The following is a 25,439-nucleotide window of genomic DNA, read 5'->3' on the forward strand; positions in this document are numbered from 1 at the left end:
TTAAACTTATTTGTTAAGTAGCTGGTGCGACGTACCAAGTTATGGTATAGCCAACTGTGTAAACGCAAGCAAGACCAATGTTTATCGTACCAAACTGTACTAAACCAAGCCGGACCGCTTGGTGAAAACGAGGCTTACCTAAAAAAAAAAAGTGTTGGGGAAATGGTTAAAGTGTCCAGAGTTAATGCAAACCACCTGAAGGTCATACGACAGCTTACATGCATAATGCATGTTATGAGAAACCTAACATGACAGGCAAGGTGCTCTAAAAAGATCAGAGGGAATTCATCCCTCACAAAAATAAAGAGCAGAGCAATCAATACAAATAAACAAGCTGCTAATGTTAAAGGTTCCACTCTCCTTGAGACAGTTTGAATTGCTGCTGCTGTGTCTTTAAAGCGCCTACGTGTGTGTTTGTGGGCACATGTTGGTCCACTCTGCCAATTAGAGCGAAAGAGGCTTTGGCACACGGGCAAATGTATTTGTGCCAAAACAACACAAGACCTCATTGATGAGGCGCCACAGATGCTAAAATAGTTTTTTTTATTAATACCCAGAAACCCTTTTTTATTTTGTATTATTCCCCTAAAACATTTGACTGAATCAGTGCTTGACTACAGCTTCAACTCTTTAGCTGCACTCGTTCAGGCTTTTTTTGTGTATACATGTGTGTTACCAGACAGCCCCCCCCCCCTTTAGATTTGATTGGCACATCCTCTTAACCAACCCTGGAGCAGAAACCTGGGTGGGCGGGAAACAAAGGTCCACAGAGAAGAGCTGTTCTCAGGTATCCCCACACGAGCACCTTTTCAGACACTCACACACGCTCCCACTGTCGCCACTCACCAGGTCATCAATGAAGCCTGTGTTGGAAAGTTGTTTTTCTCATGCACCTCCCCCCGCCTCCCCTCCCGTCCTCACCACTCTTCCGCTCCTCCTACGACGTGTTTTCATTTCATATTTCGAGGCCATATTCAGTCAGAAAAAGTTGATGGGCTCTTTTAGGGAAAGGCTGTGCAGCTGTTAAAAAACAAACTTTATCGTCATGTCGAGTGCTGCGTCAGAATCCACATTTAGTGTGACTTTATGTTTTGGTAATAAAGCCACGTATAGGCATGATAACAGGACCAAGAGAGCCAGTACAGAAACAGGGAGCCATTGAGTCAGTGTAGGGGGGAGGGTGAACTGCTACAGGACAAATAGGTTAAATAATAGCTGTGCTTTATCACGAAAAGAATAAAATGTCAATGCAAGAACAAAAACTTCAAAAGACTAAAAGGCTGAATAAATGTTCCTACATTTAGTCAGTGACTAAAATGTGAAGTGAGTTAGGGGCAATGTTGAATCAAACCAAACTGCAGTAAAGCTTGAATGAACAATCCAGGCTTTTATCAACTTCAGTCTATAAAATGACGCTGCCTTGACGAGGGACAGGCGTCAATATAGATAGATAGATAGATAGATAGATAGATAGATAGATAGATAGATAGATAGATAGATAGATAGATAGATAGATAGATAGATAGATAGATAGATAGATAGATAGCTAGATAGATAGATAGATAGATAGATAGATAGATAGATAGATAGATAGATAGATAGATAGATAGATAGATAGATAGATAGATAGATAGATAGATAGATACTTTATTGATCCAGAGGGAAATTCAAGATATGAGACGGGCCTTTATTCCTTTTCTAAGAAAACTATGAAGCCTGGATGTTGAAGTGAGAAAAAATTGTCAAGAGACGACCTGCGTGTGGTAAAAATAACAAAATCTTGTCGTCACAGCGTCACAGACCCTGTGGTCGGTCGGTCGGTCGGCAGAACATGCAGCATCACCAGTGTATTGTAGGACGAATCAGGATGTGGGGTTGATGAGGATAAATGAAGATAACCCCGCCCCTTTCATCTGTTAAATAAAACACTTTAATTTCCCTCTCTAAAAAGACAAAAACACCTGTTTAATAAGCATGCCTGATGATAGCAATTCTGTCACATTGAAGTGTGTTGGTTGGTCACTTGTAATTTTGGCCTTCATCACTGAGGGGCAGCAGCACTTCCTCTCTGTAAAGGTTCACTGTTGATTGCAAGAGAGGGACGGGACCTGCCTGTCCGTCTGAGTTAATCGTCTTTGTGTCCCGGACGGCAGGAGGGAGACATAAAAATGTCCGGAATGTCAGGGACGATGTAAGACGTGCACGTGCACACACGCGCACAGTCTCTCCCACTCTTTGAACCTCCAATCTCTGTGAGGACAAAGGAGCTACCTGCAGGGCAAAGACCCGGTGTGACCAGAGACGGAGGTACAGTCTATCACACTCCATCAGCGCTTCTCTGAGCACAAACAACAGATTGATAACGACAAAACAAAAATACCATGTGTGGATATAGGAAGGTAAACCAATGCACTCTGACTGCAGGATTTTCAGAATATAAGAATATTCCCACTCGTGCTCCTCAGAGTAGCATCAGTGGGCGTAACAGGAGTACAGGCATTGTTATCCCTGTTATTTTTAGAGATGGCCCCAGTGTAACATTTTAGAAAAGCCAAATAAAATGTTTTGTGACAAACTAATTTTAAGTTTGGGAAAGGAGGGGGAGAATGTGCAGAGCGAAGGGGGGCATGAGACGAAGAGAGGCAGACACAAAGAGGGCTTCCTTTAGCTCGGAGGAAAGATGAGCGGAGAAGAAACAGGAGAAAACTGGGTGTCAGAGGTTATCAGAAGGAGAGCGTAACCTGAGGGCAGGATTAACCCAAACAACTGACCTGCCCGCTCACACCCGCTCACACTCAGAGACACACTCACACATGCACTGATGAAGACAGTGTCTGGAGTTTATGTTTCAGAAGGGCGGCTCAATAACGAAAGACAATGACGACGTTAATGAATGAATGTGCACAGATTTTGTTTTCATACTGTGTGTGTGTGTGTGTGTGTGTGTGTGTGTGTGTGTGTGTGTGTGTGTGTGTGTGTGTGTGTGTGTGTGCTACTCTCTGCCACAGCTCACTCTAATAGCCATCAGAGCATGTAACAGCTAAAAGTTCATATTGCACCGCGCTGAATGATGAATCATGTTTAGCTTGTACTGGTTTCGTCCAACTAAATAAATACCTGACAAGAACTCACTGATGACAGACCACTACAGTGTTAGCCGTCACTTCTCAGGCGTCTTACCTGTGTGTTGTACATGTTGTCATGCACAGGTATTTTGTATGCATTGAAAGTATAGCATGGCGAACCTGTCATAACTTACACTGAGAGAAGTTACAGCCAAATAAATCTGGTTTTCTTCCCTGAAGCAACAAGGAAACAGTCTCCTGTCAGAGTAATGCAATAGTTTGGATTATTGTAAAGTGGTCCCACTTATTTAAAGGTCAAGACACAATAAAACAGAAAAAATATAAACCACACTATACATAGTTAAGTCTATTTACACGCACAGTCTGTGAATCCAAAAGATGAAGTCGAGAATCATGGGAGTGATAAGAAGCATGAATCAGGTTTAGAGCTGAAACGATTCCTCGAATAACTCGAATAATTCGATTACAAAAATTAATCGAGGAATTTTCGCTGCCTCGAGGCTTCGTTAAGTTTTTTTTGTTTTTTTTTGCGTCATCAAAACTTTGGTATGAGTATAAAACACGTTTAATGTAGCTGCAGCTACCTGCTCCTCTCTCTTACACACAGACACTTTAGCGCTAACACGCACACGCGAGCGCAGCGTGCCCCTTTTAACTTTTAGTCAGCACACAGTTGATCCGTGATCCAGACGACCCAGTCGGGAACACGTGATCCGGTCAAACGGTTGGCTTTTCTCCGTTCACTCTCTCCGTGTTTGCAGCTAACATAACGATAGCAACGTCCTCTCACAGTCTCTGTCATAGACACGTTTATGGTCTCTGTAGTCTCAGCTAACATAACGATAGCAACGTCCTCTCACAGTCTCTGTCATAGACGCGTCTCTGGTCTCTGTAGTCTGTGAGCGCGCTGAATGCACGCGCTGCAGGAGCAGACAGAGATACACTTTTAACAATATACAGGCTGATTATATGAAATGTCTAATGTCTTCAAAGCTAAATCAAGACAGAACTTGTTTGTGGAATAATAATTTAGCAAATATATATTTAAAGTTTCTCAATTTCCTTATCTGACATAATGATTGATTCTGTGATTGATTCAACAGAACATAATGCTTTCTCAATTAAATACTGTAACAGATGTGTAGGCTACACAAAACAGTATTTGCTATTTCAGCCATTAAAACGTGTTTGGCCTGTATTTTTAATTTACCTGCCGCCTTGACCAGTGAATCAGAAAGTGAATTTGGGACCCTGTCAGTAATATGGTGAGCATCATCAGCAGCTGTAGAGCAGAGGTGGTTGGCTGTAACAAGCAGGCGTTTCCATGGTAACTGCAAAGAAGCAGGTTTGTAGGGACGACCCAAGACGAGTTAAACCTTAATTAAGCAAAAGTATGATTTATTCGATTACTCGATTAATCGACGGGATATTCGATAGCTGCAGCTCTAATCAGGTTTGACGAAGCCTTCAGTAGCAGTGCCCGTAGTTACATCTTTCCCTCCCAACAATAAACACATCTGTCATGGAATATAAAATTAAGGATTTCTCTAAGCTTTGATATCTGCTGTAAATATCTGAGGTAATGTAAACAGTGTTTTCGAACATTTGGTAATCGAAGTGTCAACCAAGTCACAAAATGTGAAATAAATTCATCTGGTACTTTTTTTTTGGTCTACAGAGAAAAATGCTCCGTTTCAAATTTTCTCTCCTTGTGATGTCACTGTGGGATTCTGTGATATCATTCCCCTCCCCTGGTACCCCCATCCATCGACTCCACGCCCAGCCTGGAGCAAAACTTTTGCGCAGGTTCACCATTTTTATTCTTGTGACAGAGGAGTGATGTCTATGGGAGAAACCCATTGCAGGGGGAGCTCATTTTATTTAAAGAGACACACTCACCAAAATGGAGCGTTCTGAAAGAGCTGGTTTCTACAGGGTCACAAACCTCCTCTGCTGCTTGATTCATGTTATATTTTGATTAGAGCGCAGCACAGATGTTTCATTACGACCACAGGGGGACTGTTTGAACAGGTGGAGAAGGGGGATAACATGTCCTCTTTACTTTCAGTCAACCTAACGACAGGCTGAGAGCTGGAGCTGAGGCGGGTTTTAAGACTCCTGACAAATGACTACACGTAGCTCACCTGCAATCATGTCAGCGAGGGGATACACTGTGTGCCAATCATGACAGAATACATTTGTGTACCAGACTGATGGCATGTTCATTTCTGCTTCAAATAAAAGCAGGCTTGTTTGAATGTAATTTAGGACACTCAATTTTTCCCCTCTTGGCTTCATTTTTCAACCTCGGAGGTTCAGCTGTGTTTGTTCCTAAATGCACTCGTATTTATGTTAAAGCAATGTTTCCCAGTTAATTAAGACAGGGACCAGTGCATCTTTAAGGTTAATTTAAACTGAAAGTAAATAACATAGTGTTGTGCATTGGTTTAGCCTTACATGAGAGTGAGTCTAACTGTTCGTGACTTCGCTCAATAACATGACAGCTAATTGTTTTAATGGTTTACTGGCGGCTTATCGGCTTTATAAGCTCTTAAAGACAAAACCAATTGACTTGACTAACACTTCAGATGAACTTCTGAACCTTTTCTGGCACACACACACACACACGCGCGCACACACACACACACACACACACACTGGTCTGCTCCATACCACACTGTAAAGGCCTACATCATACTTCAGATACAAGAAAGCATTGTTTGGGGTTCTTTGGAGGTCAGAGGTGGACATCTGCAGAGAGACAGTTTCCATTACATCAAGTGTGGCTGCCCCACAGAGACAAAGACAACGAGGTCGTCCAGTCGGCAGCACTGTGTTTTCCTTTTTCTCAGAGCAAGTGCATGCTGGGATAAGTGTTGCAGCTGGACTCAGTGGGACGGTGAGGCAAAAAAAAAAAGACAGACAAACAAGACGCCTGAAATTACTTCAGTTGGTCGGTTCAGGGCTTTGGAAAATTTATTTCTAAATGTAATTTCTCGGTTTTGTGTTTTAAATCCGTATCCCTAAACTCCTCATGATAAATACAATTATAGAATATAATGACAAAACAAACATTCAGGTTTTTACAACTTCACCCATAAATGACACAGCTGCACGGTGGTGCAGTGGTTAGCGCCTCACAGGTTCCTGGTTCGAATTTCTTAAGAAATGAACACACAGGCTGAAAGTTTTAATGATGTGTGAACAGTGTTTTTGGTGTTTGAGGCATATAGTCGGGCAAATCTGGGCTGAAGTTTTGCTCTACATGTTTCGTTCCAATAACTTTAAAATTAAAACAGACTACTGTGGCATTATTAAACAGCTGTTGCCCTGGGAGACAAACTAACACAAGCTTCAGGAAATGTTGCATTTTTATCATTTCAGATGACAGTTTAAATACTTTAAAAAGATTTAAAATATATACATTTATATTTTGCAAATCTTTAATAATACAGTGTTAAGATGAAGCCAGAGAGAGGTCATTAAAGGTCAAAATGTTTGTATTGAACCAATCAAGCTCGCCAATGATCAGTTCCTTCAAATATGTGGTATCATAGATACAAGTGTCTGAACTATTTACACCCGCTAATGTCCTGTTTATGCATGCATCCAGTGTGTGTGTGTGTGTGTGTGTGTGTGTGTGTGTGTGTGTGTGTGTGTGTGTGTGTGTGTGTGTGTGTGTGTGTGTGTGTGTGTACACCCTGGGTGTTGGCGGCGTTTGCACAGCTGCAAGTGTTGTACTCAGAGCAAACAACTTCTCAGAGCTTCTCGCGTCGGCTCCTCTCCTCCTCCGATACGAATGTTAATGAAGAAGGAGGGAGGCACAGCTACGGGGGGGGGGGGGGGGATTCTTTATCGCGCAGAAAGTGTGTGTGTTATTGTCATTGTGTGAAGGTGTGATTCTCGCACAGCACCACTGACATGACAAACTTCAGCACTCATGGCCTGGTGAGGGGTTCAGGACTGTGTCTGTGTGGGAGCGGGGAAGTTCAGCAGGTCAATGTCATGGCTGTTTGGATTTGATTATCATGACATTTGATGCAGAATGAATGAAAAATGTGACAGGAAAATATTATCTCATGTTCCGTCCAGAGTCTCGCTGGCAGAGAACTTCCTATTGACATCCACCCACTGAAGCAGCACAACAAAATGCACTATTGTTCAGAAGTGCTGATGTAAAATGCCAAGCAGTGTTGTGCTTCTTTTCTATTTTTGTTGTGTGTCACTTGGTGTTGTAGTACTTGAAGTCTAGAGAGCACTTTTTAAAGGTCTTGGTGTCGTCTCAGAATCCAAAGGGATTTGAACTCGGCCTTGTCTTGGTCCCATACTGGGCGCACTCAAGACCACTCAGGCATTGATTTTCCATTCAATACTGTAATTAGAAGGACAGTAATTCTCTTTAATTTGAGTGATACGCCTGCTGCACACAAAATGGTGATTATTGTTTTGTGATGTGTTTATGGTCTTGATCTTGGTCTTGTCTCAGAGCACTCTGGTCTCAAGCATGTCTTAGCTTAGTTTGTTCTTGACTACAACACTAGTGTCAGTTCAAACCTTCTGTGCAGATAGAGGTTCAAACATGTGCAGGCTTACATGCAGAAAAAGTTCAACCTGTTTCGGATCCGAATCGCTCGCCCACATTATTTCCCCGCCAGCATCGCCTCTTTCTTCACTGTATCACTCCACCTCAACCCCTCAGCTTTGAAACACTGTGTGCTTTTTGAATTGTCGTATTTATTATTCTTATTTATGTCTGATTTGTGTTTATATTCTGTTGTTGTTGATACTTATATACTTAATACTTGTATATATATTTTTTTTTTACGAGCACATGCACATCTGGATGAATCCCTAAGATAAGGGACAGTTTAACAAAGGCACAGCATCAAAAGGTGTAAAAGGGCAAGAAGCACAGTATGTAAAACACAGATCCAAACAGAATGGCTGGTTGACTTTTCAAATTTGATATATTTTATTCATCCCCGTGTGGAACTTCTGGTTCGCACTCTGAGAGACGTGTCACACACACACACAGGCCTAAACCACACACATGCACAGGCAGGACCTGTGGACGTGTGTTAGTGGAGAGATATCCCAGTGCAGTGGGGGCTGCCTTGCTCACGGGCACCTCAGGCTTCTTCAAAATGTCTCATTGATTTAAACAGAGGTCGAAACAGAAACACACTTTGGATTCATGTGAGTGGAGAACTGATGTCCCAGTGAATAGATGATATAATAAGCTGCTTCAGAAAGTCAGGGTTCAGATGGATTCAGGACTACAGTTAATTTAATATTACACAGGAAATGAGAATATGTGGACGTTTTTTGGCAGCCCCTCGCGGACAGGTCAAAGGTCACGACATACTGAATTTTCTGATGTGCAGTCAGTAATGAAGTGTTTGCTACCTAAGGGTTTGTGTGTGTGTGTGTGTGTGTGTGTGTGTGTGTGTGTGCGTGTGTGTGTTTGTGTGTGTGTGTGTGTGTGTGTGTGTGTGTGTGTGTGTGTGTGAGTCAAATGGTGGTCATTTTAAGGAGCCGCAGACTCCGACCCAAACATTCAAAGCATACCTGAGCATAAACGCTCACACAGAAGAACAGTGTCCTTTCAACCTTTCCCTTCAAACCCGGCCCGTTACTGAAGGTTACGTCAAAACGAGGAGGCGAACATGATGTTGGACTTCCTGTGCTGTATGTCGGAACAGTAAGGCGCACGTAACGTTGTTTACAGAAACACAGGCGCTTGGTCACGTTGCGCTCCACCATTCACGACTATCGTCCTCGTTGTCCCTTTGCATCGTCCCCCTCTCTCTCCTCACAACATTTCCTGTCTCTCTTCAGCTGTCCTATCAATAAGACAAACATCGCCCAAACATTCAAAATAAGGTGAGACTATTTGACGTTTTGATTACGATGTTGGTAATTTTCTGATTTCAAATCTATACACCTTTAAAGGTAGGGTAGGCCATCTCCTCCAGATACATTGAAGTTTTTGGTTGAAATTGTCTTCATGTCCTGACAGTAATTAAGATCTTATTAAAATCTGTCATCTGTAGCAGCTGTTAACCTGTAAAAACTTCGCCCAATGTCGGATGACGGTTTGTTTTTTATAAACCAGTCAAGCCTCTCTACTGCTGCTGTTTGTCTCTTCTTCTGACGACTTCATGTATGATTACACCACAGGTCACACCAACACACATGCATAGGCTGTTAACAAAGCAGCAGGAGCAACTTGAGGTTGAGTGTCTTGCCCATTGACACATGGGACATGTGGCTGCACCAAGCCAAGTGTGAGTACGCCTTCCAATAGAAAATAAAAATGGCTTAATTTTAAAGTGCACACAGCTGAAAAGAAAAACAACAGAATATAAAAAAGTAACTCTACTTAAGGTAAGATGGGCTATGTATGGGAGGAGTTATTTCCAGGTAGCAGCAGAGTAAAGTATGAATAGATATTGTAGAAATATGAATGCTCAATTTGAACGCAACTATCAAAAAAATCTACCAATCTTCTAAAAATAGAAATGTTTTCTGTTTTTCTTGCAATGCAGGCCATGTCAATGCATGTAAATGTGTTGAACAAAGTCCATAAAGTTCACACATAAACAGACGATTGTTGCGTGCAAACTCGACGCTCAAGTAGAGGAAGTTTGTTCACCAGTTCACTGAAAAGACTTTCTTTGTGTCCTGCCTTAAAGCGTTGACAGTACTGAACAAATGCACAATAATCATGAGTCAGAGACAACTTTTTCTACAGTAGCTATGGAAACGACGTCACCAAACAACGACATAACAGAAGTGACATTTCAATGTGTCCTTTGTAAAAAAAATCCCATTACAGTAAGAGCTTTGAATGTGAGATTTCCTCCACCAGGTCAGTCTTTTGGTTCAGATCTGTCTGTCCCATCACAGCAGCTTTCTCTCTCCTCGTTGTGATTCCAAACACGGACTCTTTTCCTGAACATGCTAATGGGAATCAAAGTGAGAGAGCGACATCATCTCCATGAGCATCACATCATGGAAAGCATGAAACCGTTTCCAACTGAAAGTCAAACGGCTCCGAATGAAACAGGCCTATTCTTATTCTCAACTTTCCAATGACTGTTTTTCCCCGTTCAAAATCCAATGGAGCCGACCGTTACACACATAAAGCAATGACACCTTTTACAGTTGGCCCATTGTGCCCAGCTGTGTTCAAATCAAAGTCACGGTGGCTCAATGAGCACATTCCAGACAGGACGCCGCTGCAGCTCATATACTGGAGACATTTAGGCCAGGTTAGACCAGGCTTCCAGGTTTGAAGACTCATAAAACACTCAACAGAGCTCACTCAAGTTTTTATTCCAGTAACATAAAGGACCAAAAGAGGATACAGAGAGAGGAGCCAGTGGAAAGGCTGACAGTTAGAACTGGAAAAGAAGGGGATTTTTGGTAAATGGAAGTGAAAGAAAACAGGTTTCTAACAGCAGACAAAGCCGCTGTCCCGGATATAAAACCGTAACTGTATGTGACAATATTTGAGCCTACATGGGAAAGTCCTACGTCCAAAACAGACTCCTACTGGGCTCACCTCACAATCATTTATATTGGCTAAACATGAAATCCTTTCAGAGCAACTCAACCAACGCTAAATGGAAAGTGAAGGTCCCTGGCTGAAAGCAGTCTGAGCTTTTTTGGGGGGGTCGGGGAAAAGTTTGTATGTGCATGTGTATGGGGAGACAAGAATGTAGTATGGCTGTCCCAATAAGTAATTTTAAATTCAAATATGCCACAGTAATCTTAATAATGAAATCGCAACAAAAATAGAAGTCCTTGGCAACCATTATTTGGCCATTTCTCATCGTAAAACTCCTGCACACAATCTCTATTGGACACATAACGTTTCAGGACCAACATTTTGTAAATGTACTTTTCCAAATTATGCGGAAAAAAAATTATCTCTTATGAAATCAATGAGATTTTTCCTGAAGTTATGGTACTTTTCAATACTATCAATTAAAAAAAAATCCAACTAATAAATTCAAATAACATAGACTATCATTATTAAAACATGTAGTAATAAAAAAGTATCAAACATTTAATCAACCTCTGAATGAAGGAAGGACATGTAGGTGTTTACAATGATCCTCTCTGTTCACTGAAACTTTCAAACTAAACAAAGAAGATCTCAAGAGCTGTGTGGACAACGACCTTGATGAAGCCCACGAGCTGAAACATGTCACTCTAATCAACTTCAGCTTCCAGTGAAACTACAGTAACTGTGATTGTCATGCCAATGTGTTTATTATGTTTTGCTCTTTACAGTGTCTGAACTTGGCATACAGTGTGATTAAGGGTGGTGATGAAGTTTTCCCCTATGGTTCCTCACAAAAGGAGAAATGGTGGACAATGCGAGTCTGAGGCTATTCACAATATCACCAAAAGTGGGGAGAGAAACATATAATGCAGCAGTTTCATTACATGCACTGGTCCTGCGTCATTGCAGGATATAAACACGATCACTCCCTTCATCCTGGCTCGTGGGGAAGTTTTGCTGTTCTGTCCCGGTTTATCTGGTCTGTGCTGATATTTTCCAGAGGTGACTAGCTAGAAAAACAGACTTTTTCAACTTTTTTTATGCTAAAATATGAGCATGTGTGAAAGCAGCACTTGTTTGATGGTCAACTGTATCTGAAATCAAAGTCAGTCAGTCTGGTCCAGCGTTAGAAACGGCATAACCGATCCCTTCCTTTGTAGTATCTATATCGACACTCGTCAAAAGGGCACAATCATAGCAGGTAAACCGCACCGTGCTGAGCGTCCTCCTGGTACAAGAGAGGTGAGCTTTGACACGGTAAAGTAAAGACATGAGCACAGAACCTGGACATTAAGTATTATTGCTCCTCACCCTCCATTGTCGAGGGATGTTTCTGTATCTGACTAAAACCACGCAAAATAAGCAGCAAAGTCAGTAAAGTTTCTGTCATGTTGTTTGTGCTATTCTCCGAAGTCCAGACCTGTCTTAAAAACTAAGCACGCTTCATAAAGCCATGTGTTGTAAACACGATGTACAAGACATGCCCTCAGTCTTACATTCGTACTTAATGTGGCATTGAATATAAACTTCCCATAAGAGATTAGCGGCTACTTAAAGTGGTTTGGAATCCCATATGCCATGGATGCAGGTTAAGTACTGTGTTGCTGTGTTCAGGGAATAAGAAAATACAAAGTTGGAGAAACATTAATGGTTCATTGTACGTAGATAAAGTTAAAATAAGATGACTCATTAGAACATCGGATTTCTTTCTTCTAGTCACGAGAAAGTGGCTAACAGTGAAGCCTGTGGCAGTCCACAATGTGACGAGCTGTGTTCAGTGTGTGGAGGAAAAATGACTCCTTCACTGCATCTCAAACTTTTGAGAGCACAGGAGTACAAAGAGCCTCCTGCAGAAACCACATGACTTATTTCTGACCTTGTCTAAATGTTCAAAATAGAGAATACTTTGCACTGTTGGTTGTTTAAATTCCTCCACCTGCCTTCACAAGCTGACGTTAAACTGGCATGAGACAATGTTCACGACAACGCGCTTCAAAAGCACCGAGTGAACAGGCTCACAACGTCCTCTCAAAGAACACACACAGCAAGCGCAGAGGAAACCCCTTACACATTACCACACAAACTAAACCCCTCACTTCTCACCCTGGTGCAGCGTTTGACCCATCTGCCACTTCCAGCTAACTCAAAATACACACACACACACACACACACACACACACACACACACACAAAGAGGGCAGAGGAAGCCAGTCTACTGCCAAACAAACAAACCTCCCCTCTCCTACAGAGCTGACGATGAGGAGGAGCACAGCAGGGAGTAACGGGTGTAAAAATGGAAATCAAAGGCGGGGGGGGCGGACTCACATAATGAGTTTTCTAATGGATGTATGAGGGAGGCGTGGACCACTGGCCTGAGTTAACACCAGGTGTCTTGGCTCAAACTTCCTGCTGTAGGTCTCATCAGCGCTCCAACCATAAACCTAACTAACACGCCTACATACAGTAATAAAACTGAGGGTCACTTTATTGTTCTATGTATATACCACGATCAGACCCAAACTGGCCGAGCCTTCTGTGCAGGCTCCACAGACCCTTTGTCTGGCTTTGACCCGGAAGGAAGTGGAACATCATTAATGTGTAAAAGATAGCCAAGAAGAAAACAAGACAACGGTACCAACGTGTCAGGAGTTTATACTTAACACTGCAAAGTCTTTCCAACTGTTGACAAACAACCAGCATGTCGCTTGTTTACTTTTTGGTTGATTGTTTTGGTGTTTTAAGGTTACCCAGAAAAAGCTCCAGTAGTCCCGGGCTGAAAGGTTCACATCGCCAGCGGACCATAGCAGAGCCTGAAATACGTCCCTCAATAAAGCAGTTCTCCCAGCCGAAGCTCGTTCACTTGACAGTAGTCCAATGGACTGGGCTAATCATGCTACAGACGTAGCTCGACTTAACTGCTCCTGTTACCGTCTGATTGACCACACAAGTTACAAATGGATGAGGTCCAATAACTTGAATGGGGTCTTCAGTGGAGCACTACGAAAGTAACTTTCTTCAAACATATTGACATGAGAGGGTTAAAACCTCTCTCTTTAAAAAGATGTTACAAAGACGTATAGCATTTCTTTGTTACAACTCACATATTGTAAACCAATGTGATTTAAACGTACACTTTATAAAGTTAACAGTCTGGGACTTCAAGTCTTTCAGAATGTTTCAGAAGGACGACGTCTTACTTAAATACATGAAAACATCAACATGTCATGGTAGAGACTCAGAACCATTGGAGTCATTTCAAGCTTGTAAACATCAATGACCTTTATGATCCAATGCCGACTGTCGCTGTGAAGTTTGATCAACTGTTGCTAACTAACCTATCACTCACTCGGGGAAAAAAACTGTTGACTATGAATGTGTTAATAGTCTGAAAGACCCTGACTGAGATGCGACAGAAAGGAAGCTTGTTGGTCAGAAGTGCTAATCTTTGCAGCTTTGAGCTGAAAACACCTTTGTTTAGAAATGAATAAAAAGTCTAGATAGCGATTGAAGATGTAAATTGTAGTAGTTTTTTTGCAGCAAATTTTAACTCTTTAAAAAAAATACATATTACATGTATAAAAATGAGCACACATTGGACTATTTCACCAGGATTAAATCTAATCAAAACATCCAGAGTGGTAATGTCCTGTTTTTATATCTTTGATTAAACAATCACAGCTGATTCTATATGAACCATTAGCTTTATTTGGACTCACTGACCCCTCTTATGACAAATACGACTGCTGGCAATACAGCCACCTGTACACAAAGGAAGGTGATGAATATAAATGATTTTGCCTTCATGTTCATCAATAGCGCAGACTTCATATTGATTCAAATATGAGATAGGAATTTATCATCAACAGGACGAAAACTCAGGTTTACTCTTTTAACACAGCACCTGGGCAAATAGCAAATCTTAATATTCCCCTCCAGAGGACCTGCGTCTTCTTTTCAACTAATAATGTCAGGACAGTGTTGGCCGCATGACTCTTACCTTCTAAAAGCTGCAGGGCAGAGGCCAGCGAGCACAGCAGGGCGAGGTGCAGGGCACGAGACCACCTGAGGAGACATCGTGACTGTAGTTACGTTTGACCACATTTTCAGAAAACTGTACCTCAACACGTCTTAAAAGCTTTAACAAGGTCGTAGCTTTCACTGAAAGTAGCTAAGTGTGTGACTTAAGGAGGATGAATGTGTGCGCAAATTGCGCACGGAGAAGTTGTCCAAAAATAAATGTGTCTGCATCACAGGTCGGTCTACTCTCAGTTGTAATTGACCAAAGGTATGAATTGTGTTAAAGTTAATTTAAAACAACTCTGCTGTTTATTTATTGAACAAATAAAGTTTGGTTGACTTACCCCGGAAACATTTTAGCGTGTAAAAGAATTAAAATCCAGGTTTAAAAGTGAACTCCAAGTGCATGTGTGGGATGAAATTCCGGCAAACTCCGTGGTCCCCCTGTCTCTCTGTGCAGACCTCAAGTCACACTGCTCTTTGCTCTCTCTCTCTTTCTCAATACAAAGCCTCTCTCAGTTTAGAGCTGAGTGACTCTCAGATCCACGGAGTTGGGAAATTTGACTCTCTAGAAGAAGAAAAAAAAACTCCCCCCTAACTCACTCACATAGAGGACCCCCTCCCCTAACCTCTTGCCTGAGTCCAGCTCATCATTTCCATGTGTATTTACATATATATTTACGCCAGCTATCAATAAACTTAAGTGTTTATGGTTTGTTAATGTCTTTACTATTTTATTAAGACCATTTTATTGCGAACAAAACTGAGTGGGTCAAAGGTCTAAAGGCTCTTCAGAGAGATGTTTGTGATCAGAATGAAATATTGAATGGTTGGTGAATGTGATGAAATAGTGATGCATCAGGTACCATAGACAACATTTTATTTTATAAATGATAAGTGTTATCCATACTTAAGTAGAAACAACAACAAACAGCACGTGGAAAACACCAAACATGACAGAAATCCATACAAATAAATGTATGACCGTCTCAATAACAAGTCATGAGAGTCTGACCAGAGGTACTGCTGCCACACTGGGTTTACATTGTATTTATAAACCAAAGTGTGCTGGCACAAAAAAGCAGGGCACAGGTGATGGCAGCTCGAGCAATAGACGATTTTCTCCGCCACTTATGCTTAATGGTGCTTAACTAAGGTGCATTTTAATACATGACTCCTTTGTGTGAATGTGAGTGGAGAGAGAGGGGTTGGAGGTGTGCTGCTGGAGGAGAGCGGAGGCTTCAGAATAGCGGTGGTGTCGCCTAACAGCAGTCTGTTTTGGTTTCATGCTGGTGCTCACTTCTTATTGTATTCATTTGTGATGTTTTGCATTTTGTATGAGAGAATCAATATTAGAAAACAGAGAGCAAAGAAAACGATTGGTTTTATTTTGAATATTCATTCATAAAGTCTACAGAGTGAAGATGAAGATGAAGGCTGTCCACTTCTCCTGCACCTTGTCTGCCTCTCATTTGGAGACCTGTAACATGCAGTAAGGTTCTTTTTACAGTTACACACAAAAAAAGGATGATTATTGATGTATTGGTCTTCAACATCCACAGCCATAATAAGCAGGATTATTACTGTTATTGATCATTCACTTTACATTATTCAGTAGGGGAACATGTTTTACTCTCGTGTCAGTTTGGCCGATATATTAAAGTTGTATATTTTGTACAGATTTCCTTTCTAATCTGATTCTTCCCTGGTGTTGCTTGTTTCCCTTTGTATGGGTCTTTATTTGAATGTTTCCTAGTTTGGTCTTTACAGTTTTATTTTGTAGTAGGTGTTTCCCGCCACTTTGACTTCCCTGATTTATTAGATTTATTAGAAGCTTTATTAGATACCAGGAAACTTCACTTTGATAGTTTTATAACATCAACATCACGTTCAGAGTTTACCTCTGGGTTTAAGAGTTTAAAGTTGTTTAAGGTAAATGATTGCAGCGCTAACCTCGATGATCTGCGTCCCTTTTACTTTTCTTTTTTTTATAATCAAGGTTTTATAGCCGTATTACAATTTCACGTATTAAACACAATAAAACACACAATAAAAAGAAATGAAATAAATACAAAGGTTGTAACTAATTCTAAGTCAAATCAATATGCAGATTGTCTCCACATTTCTCCTCTGACAGATCCTTAGTTTTCGTGAACGGTCGGATATGGGTCGGATGTGCGAGTTGCGGCCGCAATGAATTGTGGGGCGGCACTTTCTTACCTCCTTTGGTAAAGGATCAGTGTTTCCTAAAGGAGGTTATAAAGCAAGCATTGAGCCACCTTTCCTTAACTTTTAGAGAATTCAAACGGCTCTTATCATGGCCACCAATTAACTGCTTCAGGGGTTAAGGAAAAAAAACACCAGTGAAAGTGGAGAGGACGGACAATCCGAACGCACCCTTTGTGTTCCTTCCCCACTCCTTCTCCACATCTCTTTGTGAACTCATCTAGGCTCTAGTGTCTTTTTCTGTCTCCCTGTTTGGACTGTAATGTTGCACTGTTTTACTTTTCAGACTTTGATAAGAAAGTTGGGGGGGGGGGGGGGGTTGCCTTTTTTACTCTCTGTTAAAATAAACAAGAGAACCATCTGAAGCTAATAGTTCTTTCAAAGTTTAGAATAAAGTAGTCCCATCCAAAATGAAAATCCTAGTTAGCTGGCACCTCTCCAGCAACAGAACCCATATCCAGACTGGTTTTGGTGATCCTCAGTTCTCAACCCAAGTCACAACAGACAAAGTTACTGCGGCCTCCAAGTACTAAACTTGTTCTTAGCCAAAGGCCAAGAAGCGATATAATTATCATTGCCTTATGTGGGCATATTCACTGTTCCTTTATTTATGTTTCTGATATCACAAATGACTGAACAAACTGAAGGGGATTTGCAACCTTGTAGTCTTGAATATTAAATCAGATAAGACAAACCTCAGTAAAAAAAAAAAAAAAAACCTTTAAAAAAAAAGAGCAACAGAAGAGAGTTTCAGCAGTCAGACAGACTGACATGTTATCAGCATTATACAAAACACACAGTCATGTAATTAAACAACAGACATTTCTCTAATATCTGCTATTGTATAATATAAGGGATATAAGGTTGTGCACTAAATTAAAATAACTATGATTGTACATGTTGAAAACTAAAATGTCCTTCTAAAATGTTTTGGGTAAATATTCTGTTGAAAACCACTAAAAGGCTGGTGTTATAAATGTTCATGTAGCTAAGGGTAACTTTAAAAGCATATCTGTGATTGATTGGTCTTTAGCTTTTATTATTTTTCACTTCCAGTTTTACACCACTAGGGGAGCGTGTTGTCTGAGCCTCATTCATTACACCATTAACAGAAAGCAAGAACGTGTTTGTGTCTTTCCTCTTTATTTCTCCCCTTACAGGTGAAAATCAAAGAGAATAAAACTTAAGTACAGATGTTTGTAAGTTTCTAGGAACAAGTTATTCCGTTTTCTGTGTACAAAATAGTTTAAGTATGAATGTGGTTGCCATGATGCGTGCATGTTAGCTTGAATCACACAGTCAAGATGTCAATGGCAGACACACTCGCACCTGCCTGCACACTCGGTGAGAGCGCTGTAACAGGAGGCAACACTGCACAAAAACAATTGCCAGCAGTTACTGAACGCACTGAGTGTCTCCTGTAGCTCCGTGCAGAGTATAAAGTCCTGCGACATACGTGAGGAGTACAGAGTAAAGGAAATCAATACACTAATAGTTAATTGATCTTAAATGGCGATTTGGGTGAAAAATATTCGTAGACTGAGCGTCGAGCATTACACTCTCCATCGCTAGATCCCACAGCTTGAGCGTTGCCAAAACCCACCCTAGATTATTGATTGGTATACTGCTAGTTCATCAAGTGCCTTCAAAACAAATTCCCAGGGCATTTATTTTTGTTATATTTTTCCCACCTGTGCGGCACAGTGCCGGAGTACTTTGAGTCCTGTGATAATTTCTCTGCGTGAGAAATGTAAGGTGTGGCGTGTGAACAGGTTGAAATGCGTGTCGCACGCCCAATGCGTGAGACTCGAGAGCCCTGCCATTGAATCAAAGCCAGAAAGAACTTCTTCTCTTCTTTATTTCTTTCACAGTACACTGCACAGAGGTGTAACACCGTCACACCGATGCTGTCTGGTTTGGTATGTTTACACTGTATAAAAGTTCTTTGAGAGTTTACGCTATTGTACATAATAATGACACGTTTGTTGGGCGGTGCTTTGCTGGTGGCAGAAAGTTAGCCTCTCGATAACTTTCTGTGTCTAATGAATTCCCGTTAGAAATATCTCGACCATCTGGACGCCTTCTTCGATAAATTGAATGGTTTGGCATCAGAAGAAAGGCTGTCATACAGAGACAAGAGGTGCATTCTGACTGTCTTTTTTTGATGGGAGTGCCATACTGCCACAACATTTGGAGCAAAGGTGTGATCCAGTTCCAAGGCTTTCAAGAAGATCTCTGGCCACCTTACTTTCATCCCCCCAAAGGCCCTCTCTATGATGCTCCTCCCTCTGGCATGGTGAGCCATGAAGGTCCACTCTTCCCCTCACTGGTTGTCGGTATGAAGTAATGAGGGTTACCAATGCCTTAAGACACGGGTTTCCCCCAAGATCAAATCGCCAGCTGATTGGTAGCAGCCTCTGACAAACACTGGACTAGTTTGCAGCATCCTGGTGTCATGGACTGAACCAGGGTAACCAACAAACAGAAATGTGCCAGTGCTGTCACAAATAGCCTGAAGCTGTACCGAGTGGAAGAATTTCCTGTTCAGGTAATCCTTTGCATGAGGAGCTTTGCTGCAGATCTGGCAGTCATTAATGGCTTTCACACGGTGGCTGAAGGAGGTGCGGTTGGCTAGGTGTTGGAAGCCATTGCCTACTTCAGCACATCGTGCCAGTGGACTACTTTTTCCAGGTGGGAAAGGAGTGCGTCACAAATCTGATGCACAGTGTCAAGCACTGTTGTCTTTGGCACATCGAAGACCTGAGAGACAACTGTGTAAGACAACCCTTGTGCCAATCAGTAGACCACCAGGATGACCTCTGTGTACAGCCCCCGGCCCTCTTCTCCCTCCTGAGTAGGACCATTAGTGCCTCAATCGGTAGCCTACACTGTAGTCAAAGTTCAGATCTCTTGTTTCACCAAAAAAAGATCTTAAGGGGGACATGGTTGTTTGGGGTGGCATACATTCTTTTCCTCTCCTGCAAAAGACAAAATAAAGTGTCAACTAGAGGTGGGACTTTAATGCATTAATTACGATTAATTAATTACAAGAAAATAACGTGCTACATTTTTTTTAACGCATTTAATCACAGTTTGCCTCATAAACAGCGTGGAACTGTTTGTCATTTTCCACGCTCGCTCTGCCACAAGTACAAACGAGGCGTTTGCAGCCCAAACTCGACCAAATGACCAAAATTAGTAATTCAACTTTTTTATTTTTTTATTTAACCTTTTTTTAACCAGCAAGAGAAACTCATTTAGATTAAAAATCTTTTTTTCAAGAGTGTCCTGGACGTAACAAGCAGCAACACAAGTAACAGAGTTTCAGACAGACAACGAGCAGACAAATACATCACAAATAAATCCATCCAAAGCATCACAAATAAACATCTGAAAAACTTCACTCGCTAAATTGATTACTGTGGACTGTAGACCACTATTAGTGGTAGAAGATAAGGGGTTAGAAAATGTGCTAAAGGTAACAACGTGTGATCCAACTATCAAGCTGCTTTGCAGAAAAAAACTATTTCAAACAAGATCCAACAGCTTTATGAAACTGAGAAGCAGGTAAAATATGATGCATTGTATTCATTCATCCACCAAGATCCATTTAGATAGAGTAGTGTTGCTGTTTAGGGCAAATATTGTGATGCACTTTCAATGTGATGGATTTCGATTAATTAGAAAGCCCTGAGTTAATCAGATTAACCAGAGTTAATCAGAATATTATTTTTAATCAAGTCCCACCCCAAGTGTTTTTCGGTCTTTTCATTTTAAAAACCTAATGATGCATTATTGTTGTGTAAGGTAAAACATAACTCCTATATTCTATAAAGGAACACATTAGGTATGCAGGATTAGTTTAAGCTATGCTGTGACTCCATGCATACGCATGCTCTCATCTATGGTCGAAACAAATATCCGTCTTAGCATTCTTTTACTATTTATACACACAATACCATAAGCCTCCACAGTCAGCCTCCTTCTGATCATCATGGTTTTCGTTTGGTTTTAATGATTGATGAGATTAATCAGATGGTTTTTGTGTTTAAACAACAGACAACTCTGCAGCAGTGGTTAAAACACACAGCTGTACAAGACGTGGTCACATAAGTTAAACAGCTACATAATTTGCTTGTACAGTTGGGTTAGAGTTGGCTCTTTGTCCATTATCCAACGTCAGTTCAATAATCATCCTGTCATGGCCCAAGGCTCAGTCAGCTTAGCAAATAAAACAAATGAAAACTTACTTTAAATATTTGTGACTTTTCATTTTGCAGCACAAAAGGTCAAGCTGATTTCTTTTTTTCAGCCATGCACTTTAAGACTTAAGGGGTCATCTGGGTCAGAGGGAGTCTCAGTGAAATTATCCATGTTGTGAAGTTAACACCCCACTATTATCAGATGCTGGAATGATAATGGATCCCCCCCCCCCCCCCCCCCCCCCCCCCCCCATCCCCTTCATCCTCTGTCCCTCCTCGTCTTCTCAGACTTACATTCCCCTCCTAAGCCACCCGTGTTTTCTCTCAGATCTGACTGTCAGATAGGCGGTTTCTCGCTCAAAAAAAGAAGATGCTGTCTGACCGCAGCCTTAGATTTTCCGGAAAGGTCAGTGGAAGCTGTGGGAAGAATACGTCAGAGATCTCTGATAAGAGTCACTTTGTTGGAGAAGGCTGGAGACAAAAGATTAGTTGCTAACGGAAAATTGACTTAACGAAAAGAAAAAACACAGAAGTTCAGGAATATGAAATAAGAGTGCAGAAGATGTTGTTGGATTGATTGGAAATTATTTGGAGTTAGGACAGTAGAAAGTGTCAGTATTTCGAGAGAGAGAAAGTGGGGAACTACATAACAGAAAGGAGCTACAGGTGTGTGTGTGTGTGTGTGTGTGTGTGTCTGTGTGTTTACATGCTATACCTCTTGTGCTCATGTCACACTGTAATGCAATGTGAAGTCACACTCGGGGACACTTCCGGTATTCTTCTGCAGTGGATGCTGCCTGGTAGTGAAAAGCCATAATAACTGCAGCAATTTGTTCAGGTGCTGTTGTAGACAAAAGGGCTACGGGCTGTTTAGCCCCGTTTCCACCGAGCGGTTCAGATCGGTTCGTCTCGGTACAGCGTGCATTTTGTGGCGTTTCCATACACTAATCCTGGGAAAGATTCCCAAATAACCGATCCGTACCGTTCCACTTTTTGGGATCGAGCCGACCCGAAAAGGTGGAGCTAAACACTGCAGTCCACTGATTGGTCGAAAGAATCGTAACTCCCGCAAACAAAACTCCGCCGTGTTGTTTAAACCATTGAGTGTAACCCACAGCTGATTGTTTATTTATTTCTCCTCGCGGCACACAGCCTTCTCTGAAACAAAGCTGGATTAAGTTTTTGTAATGAAGAGTCAGTGACAGAGTAGATGAACTGCTGGATGTCTTTCAACATTGGTTTTGTTTGTGTTACGTTTTTCTCCTTTGTGGAATTTATTAGTTAGCTGTTAGCGGTTAGCTGCTATCATGTGATGCTATTAGGTTGCGGCTATCGGCATCCGGCTTACACGCCGCCGACCAAAGAGGGCTGTGGAAATCTCACCAAACCGTACCAAACTGTACTGATCCGTACCGGACCGCTGTGTGGAAACGGGGCTTGTGAGTATAACCACCATGACATCACCTGCTGATTTGTGACCTTCCCCTTTAAATGCGTCAAGTTTAGCATTTGCCCATTACCTTCTTAGTTTATTCTATAACAATGTGTTTTTGTGACACCTCTTTTCTTATTGACAGATTACAGCGTTAGCATCTTGTAATCCCAGTTAGCCCCACTTTAAACAGGGATGTGATTGGTAAAGGGGGAAAACGTTGATCAGGGGTAGAGTCAGTCGTCTCTCAACAGGTCAAGGGTTCGAACCCCACATGCCTGATGTGCTTCATCAGTGGTGTTTGATGTGTAAATGGGAAGAGTGCTTTAGTGCACAAGTCCACTTACAATTTACCCTCACTAGAGGGAGTTGGTCTTCTTGAGCAGCTCCAGCTGGTTGATGATTCACACCTGGGGAGGTAATATGTAGATTCAAACATCAACATCATTTAGAGTCGCAAAACCTCTCTGTAAATATCACTGTTTTCTTCAGGAACTGCGTCCAGATTACGGCCACTTTAAGTGATACTGCAGGCTAAATTTTGCAGTTTCAGATGTCTACAGACTGCAATTATGTCCTCGTCAGCGTCTGTCAATGATGAGTGGCTCTCACATCAAGGCATGAATTGGAAGTCACACCAAGCCGTGAGGGACGTGAATTTCGTGTCCTTCAAGCATCGTATGGTGTCAATTTTGTCGCGCGTTGAGTCCATCGTGCCACACAACGTGATTTTGCGTCATTCCATTGACTTTCTATGTACAGGTTAAATTCCTGTGTGTGTGTGTGTTTTTTTTTAGCAGTGTAACCTTATGAGATTGAGAAAAATATGTATCTTGTGTGTCTCTGTTGCTGCACTTGTATTCAGCATACACAGCAAAAGCAAACTTGTAAAAATCCTACCAAACTGGATAGTTAAAACTCCCACAGTTGCAGAAAGGCATCCTCAGTAAACTGTTCATTTTCTCTCTGGTTTTTCTAGTTCTTTGAATGTTGTTATTTAGTGAAACTTGTGGTTGGCCTTTTTGTAATGCGCATCCTTGGCCCGAAACACAGTCCCAATGGAGACACAATAAAGTCTGGTTGTGACATCCATAAAACAGGCTGTACTTCAAACTGAGCACAGAAGAAAATGATCAAAGACAGTACACAGCGCAGCAGACACATATCAGAGCATCAGACCGAGATGATGTTGTTGTTCTGTGCGTGCTGACCCAGCTAACAACTCTGTGGGACAAACAGGAAGCCATTTATCCAAGGCCAAGTTCCCCTGAAAGCTTCCTGCTGCAGCTCCAAGATTCCCTTTGTTCTTTCTCAAACCAAGAGACAATGATGATTTAAGGATTAATGTAATATTTTGGAAAGTGAACGTGGAGCAGTTATGCAAGAGGTGACAACAGCTCTCATCTGGGTCAGACAGAAAGCAAATCCATGTGGCAAGAATGTGTCACCTGCTGGGAGTATGTTAGATTAGAAAATCAATTATTTAACTGTATTAAGCGGACCCATAGCCGGAGAGGAAAGGGCAATCAGAATCTTTGTTTCCTTTGACGCTTCCTGTGATGTTTCCTGACCGTCTCTTTAACTCTGTGTTGCGTGTCATGTAATAGGAGTTCACATTCAAGTCTACAGAAACTAATCAACGTGAGCATGCTCCACATGTTGTGTCAGATTTCTATCACAAAGAGTCACTTTTGCTCTGATACAGATGAAAATAGCGTTCAGTCGTCTCTGATTGTAACAGCACTGTGTGTTCAATGACGGCAGCTTCGTTCAGTGACCCATGCTGGGAATCAAAGCCCAATTTCTAGAAAGAGGAATATGTAACTCTGACACGTAGTGTTTAAAATGGGTACAGCAATCCAAATTGTCTCCTCGCCTCCTCCTCAGTGCACACATGGGTTGCCATGTCACGGACACAGATGCTTCAGTCAGTGTTTAACCAGATTTGCATCAGTATTTAAGTATTTCTGTGCTCTAGCTTCTCTCCATTTTTCTAAAACGTCATTTCACCACGTTCCTGCTCATGGAGCTTTTTTTGGTTGGATGCCCTCTTCCATCACGGCAGCACCTGTTGGTTTGCGTAACAAATGGTGGCCTATCTGTCAAATCTAGGGGCGTCCAAAACAACTGTACGGGGGTGGCTTAAAGGTCTGTTATGTCTGTTTTCATGTACTGCTGCTCCATGCATACTCTCTTATCTGTCTGTGTTTCTAGCTCAGAATCCCCCACCAAGAGAAAAAAAAAAGGGTCCCCACAGTCTGATCTGATTGGTCGGCCGATCTGCTCCCTCGTAATTGGTCAGTCATTTTGCTTTGTTCTTGATATGTCCCGCCCCTTTTACCATATTGGGAATGCTACAGTCAGTCCAGGGGAGTCTGTGCTTGCTACAATGAGCCAATGTGCCACACATGTCACATGATCAGTGACATCATGGGTTTGTGATGTCACAAACCTGTTTTTAACAAGGGGGGCTTGGGGCCGTGCATTATATGTGGCTACTGCTAACAGGAAGACATGGGAGAAGTCACATTTCCGCAGATTTTGAATTTTTGCACATAGATGTGCCCAAACACAAGACACCTGAAAAACACACGAAAGAGCAAATAAAACTAGAAAAACAAGAATTTGGGGCCTTTAAATCCACTTACCTTCTCTGGTCAAATCAAATACAGACCATTGAGGACTGGAATCTAAAATGAAATGTATTGTCAACACAGCATGTTTCCTTAATGTCTGATCATGATCAGGTCATCTGATGATTGAATTCAGTAAGTATCTTACAGCTTGCTCCTTTAAGTGAATATCTGCGTCTTTCATGTTTTATCCTCAGGCTTAGTGTTACTTCAGGGACATTTAAAACAATATGAAACAACTCAACATTTCAGACTCAGAGATCCAGATTG

At 41.6% G+C, this 25,439-nt stretch overlaps 1 protein-coding gene across 1 annotated transcript in view; it reads right to left on the reverse strand.

Annotated features, from left to right (window-relative positions):
- The window catches only part of col15a1b (collagen, type XV, alpha 1b), a 63,711-nt gene extending 48,541 nt beyond the window's left edge, over positions 1-15,170 (reverse strand). The window contains exons 1-2 of the mRNA XM_079347777.1: positions 15,021-15,170; positions 14,657-14,721 (exon numbers count right to left, since the gene is read on the reverse strand). Of these exons, the coding sequence (XP_079203903.1) occupies positions 14,657-14,721; positions 15,021-15,031 (76 nt within the window). The 5' untranslated portion in view covers positions 15,032-15,170. The remainder of the gene's footprint in view (positions 1-14,656; positions 14,722-15,020) is intronic.
- Between the last annotated feature and the right edge of the window lie 10,269 nt (positions 15,171-25,439).

Source organism: Symphodus melops, assembly GCF_947650265.1.
Source record: "Symphodus melops genome assembly, chromosome: 7".
NCBI classification, from domain to species: Eukaryota; Metazoa; Chordata; class Actinopteri; order Labriformes; family Labridae; genus Symphodus; species Symphodus melops.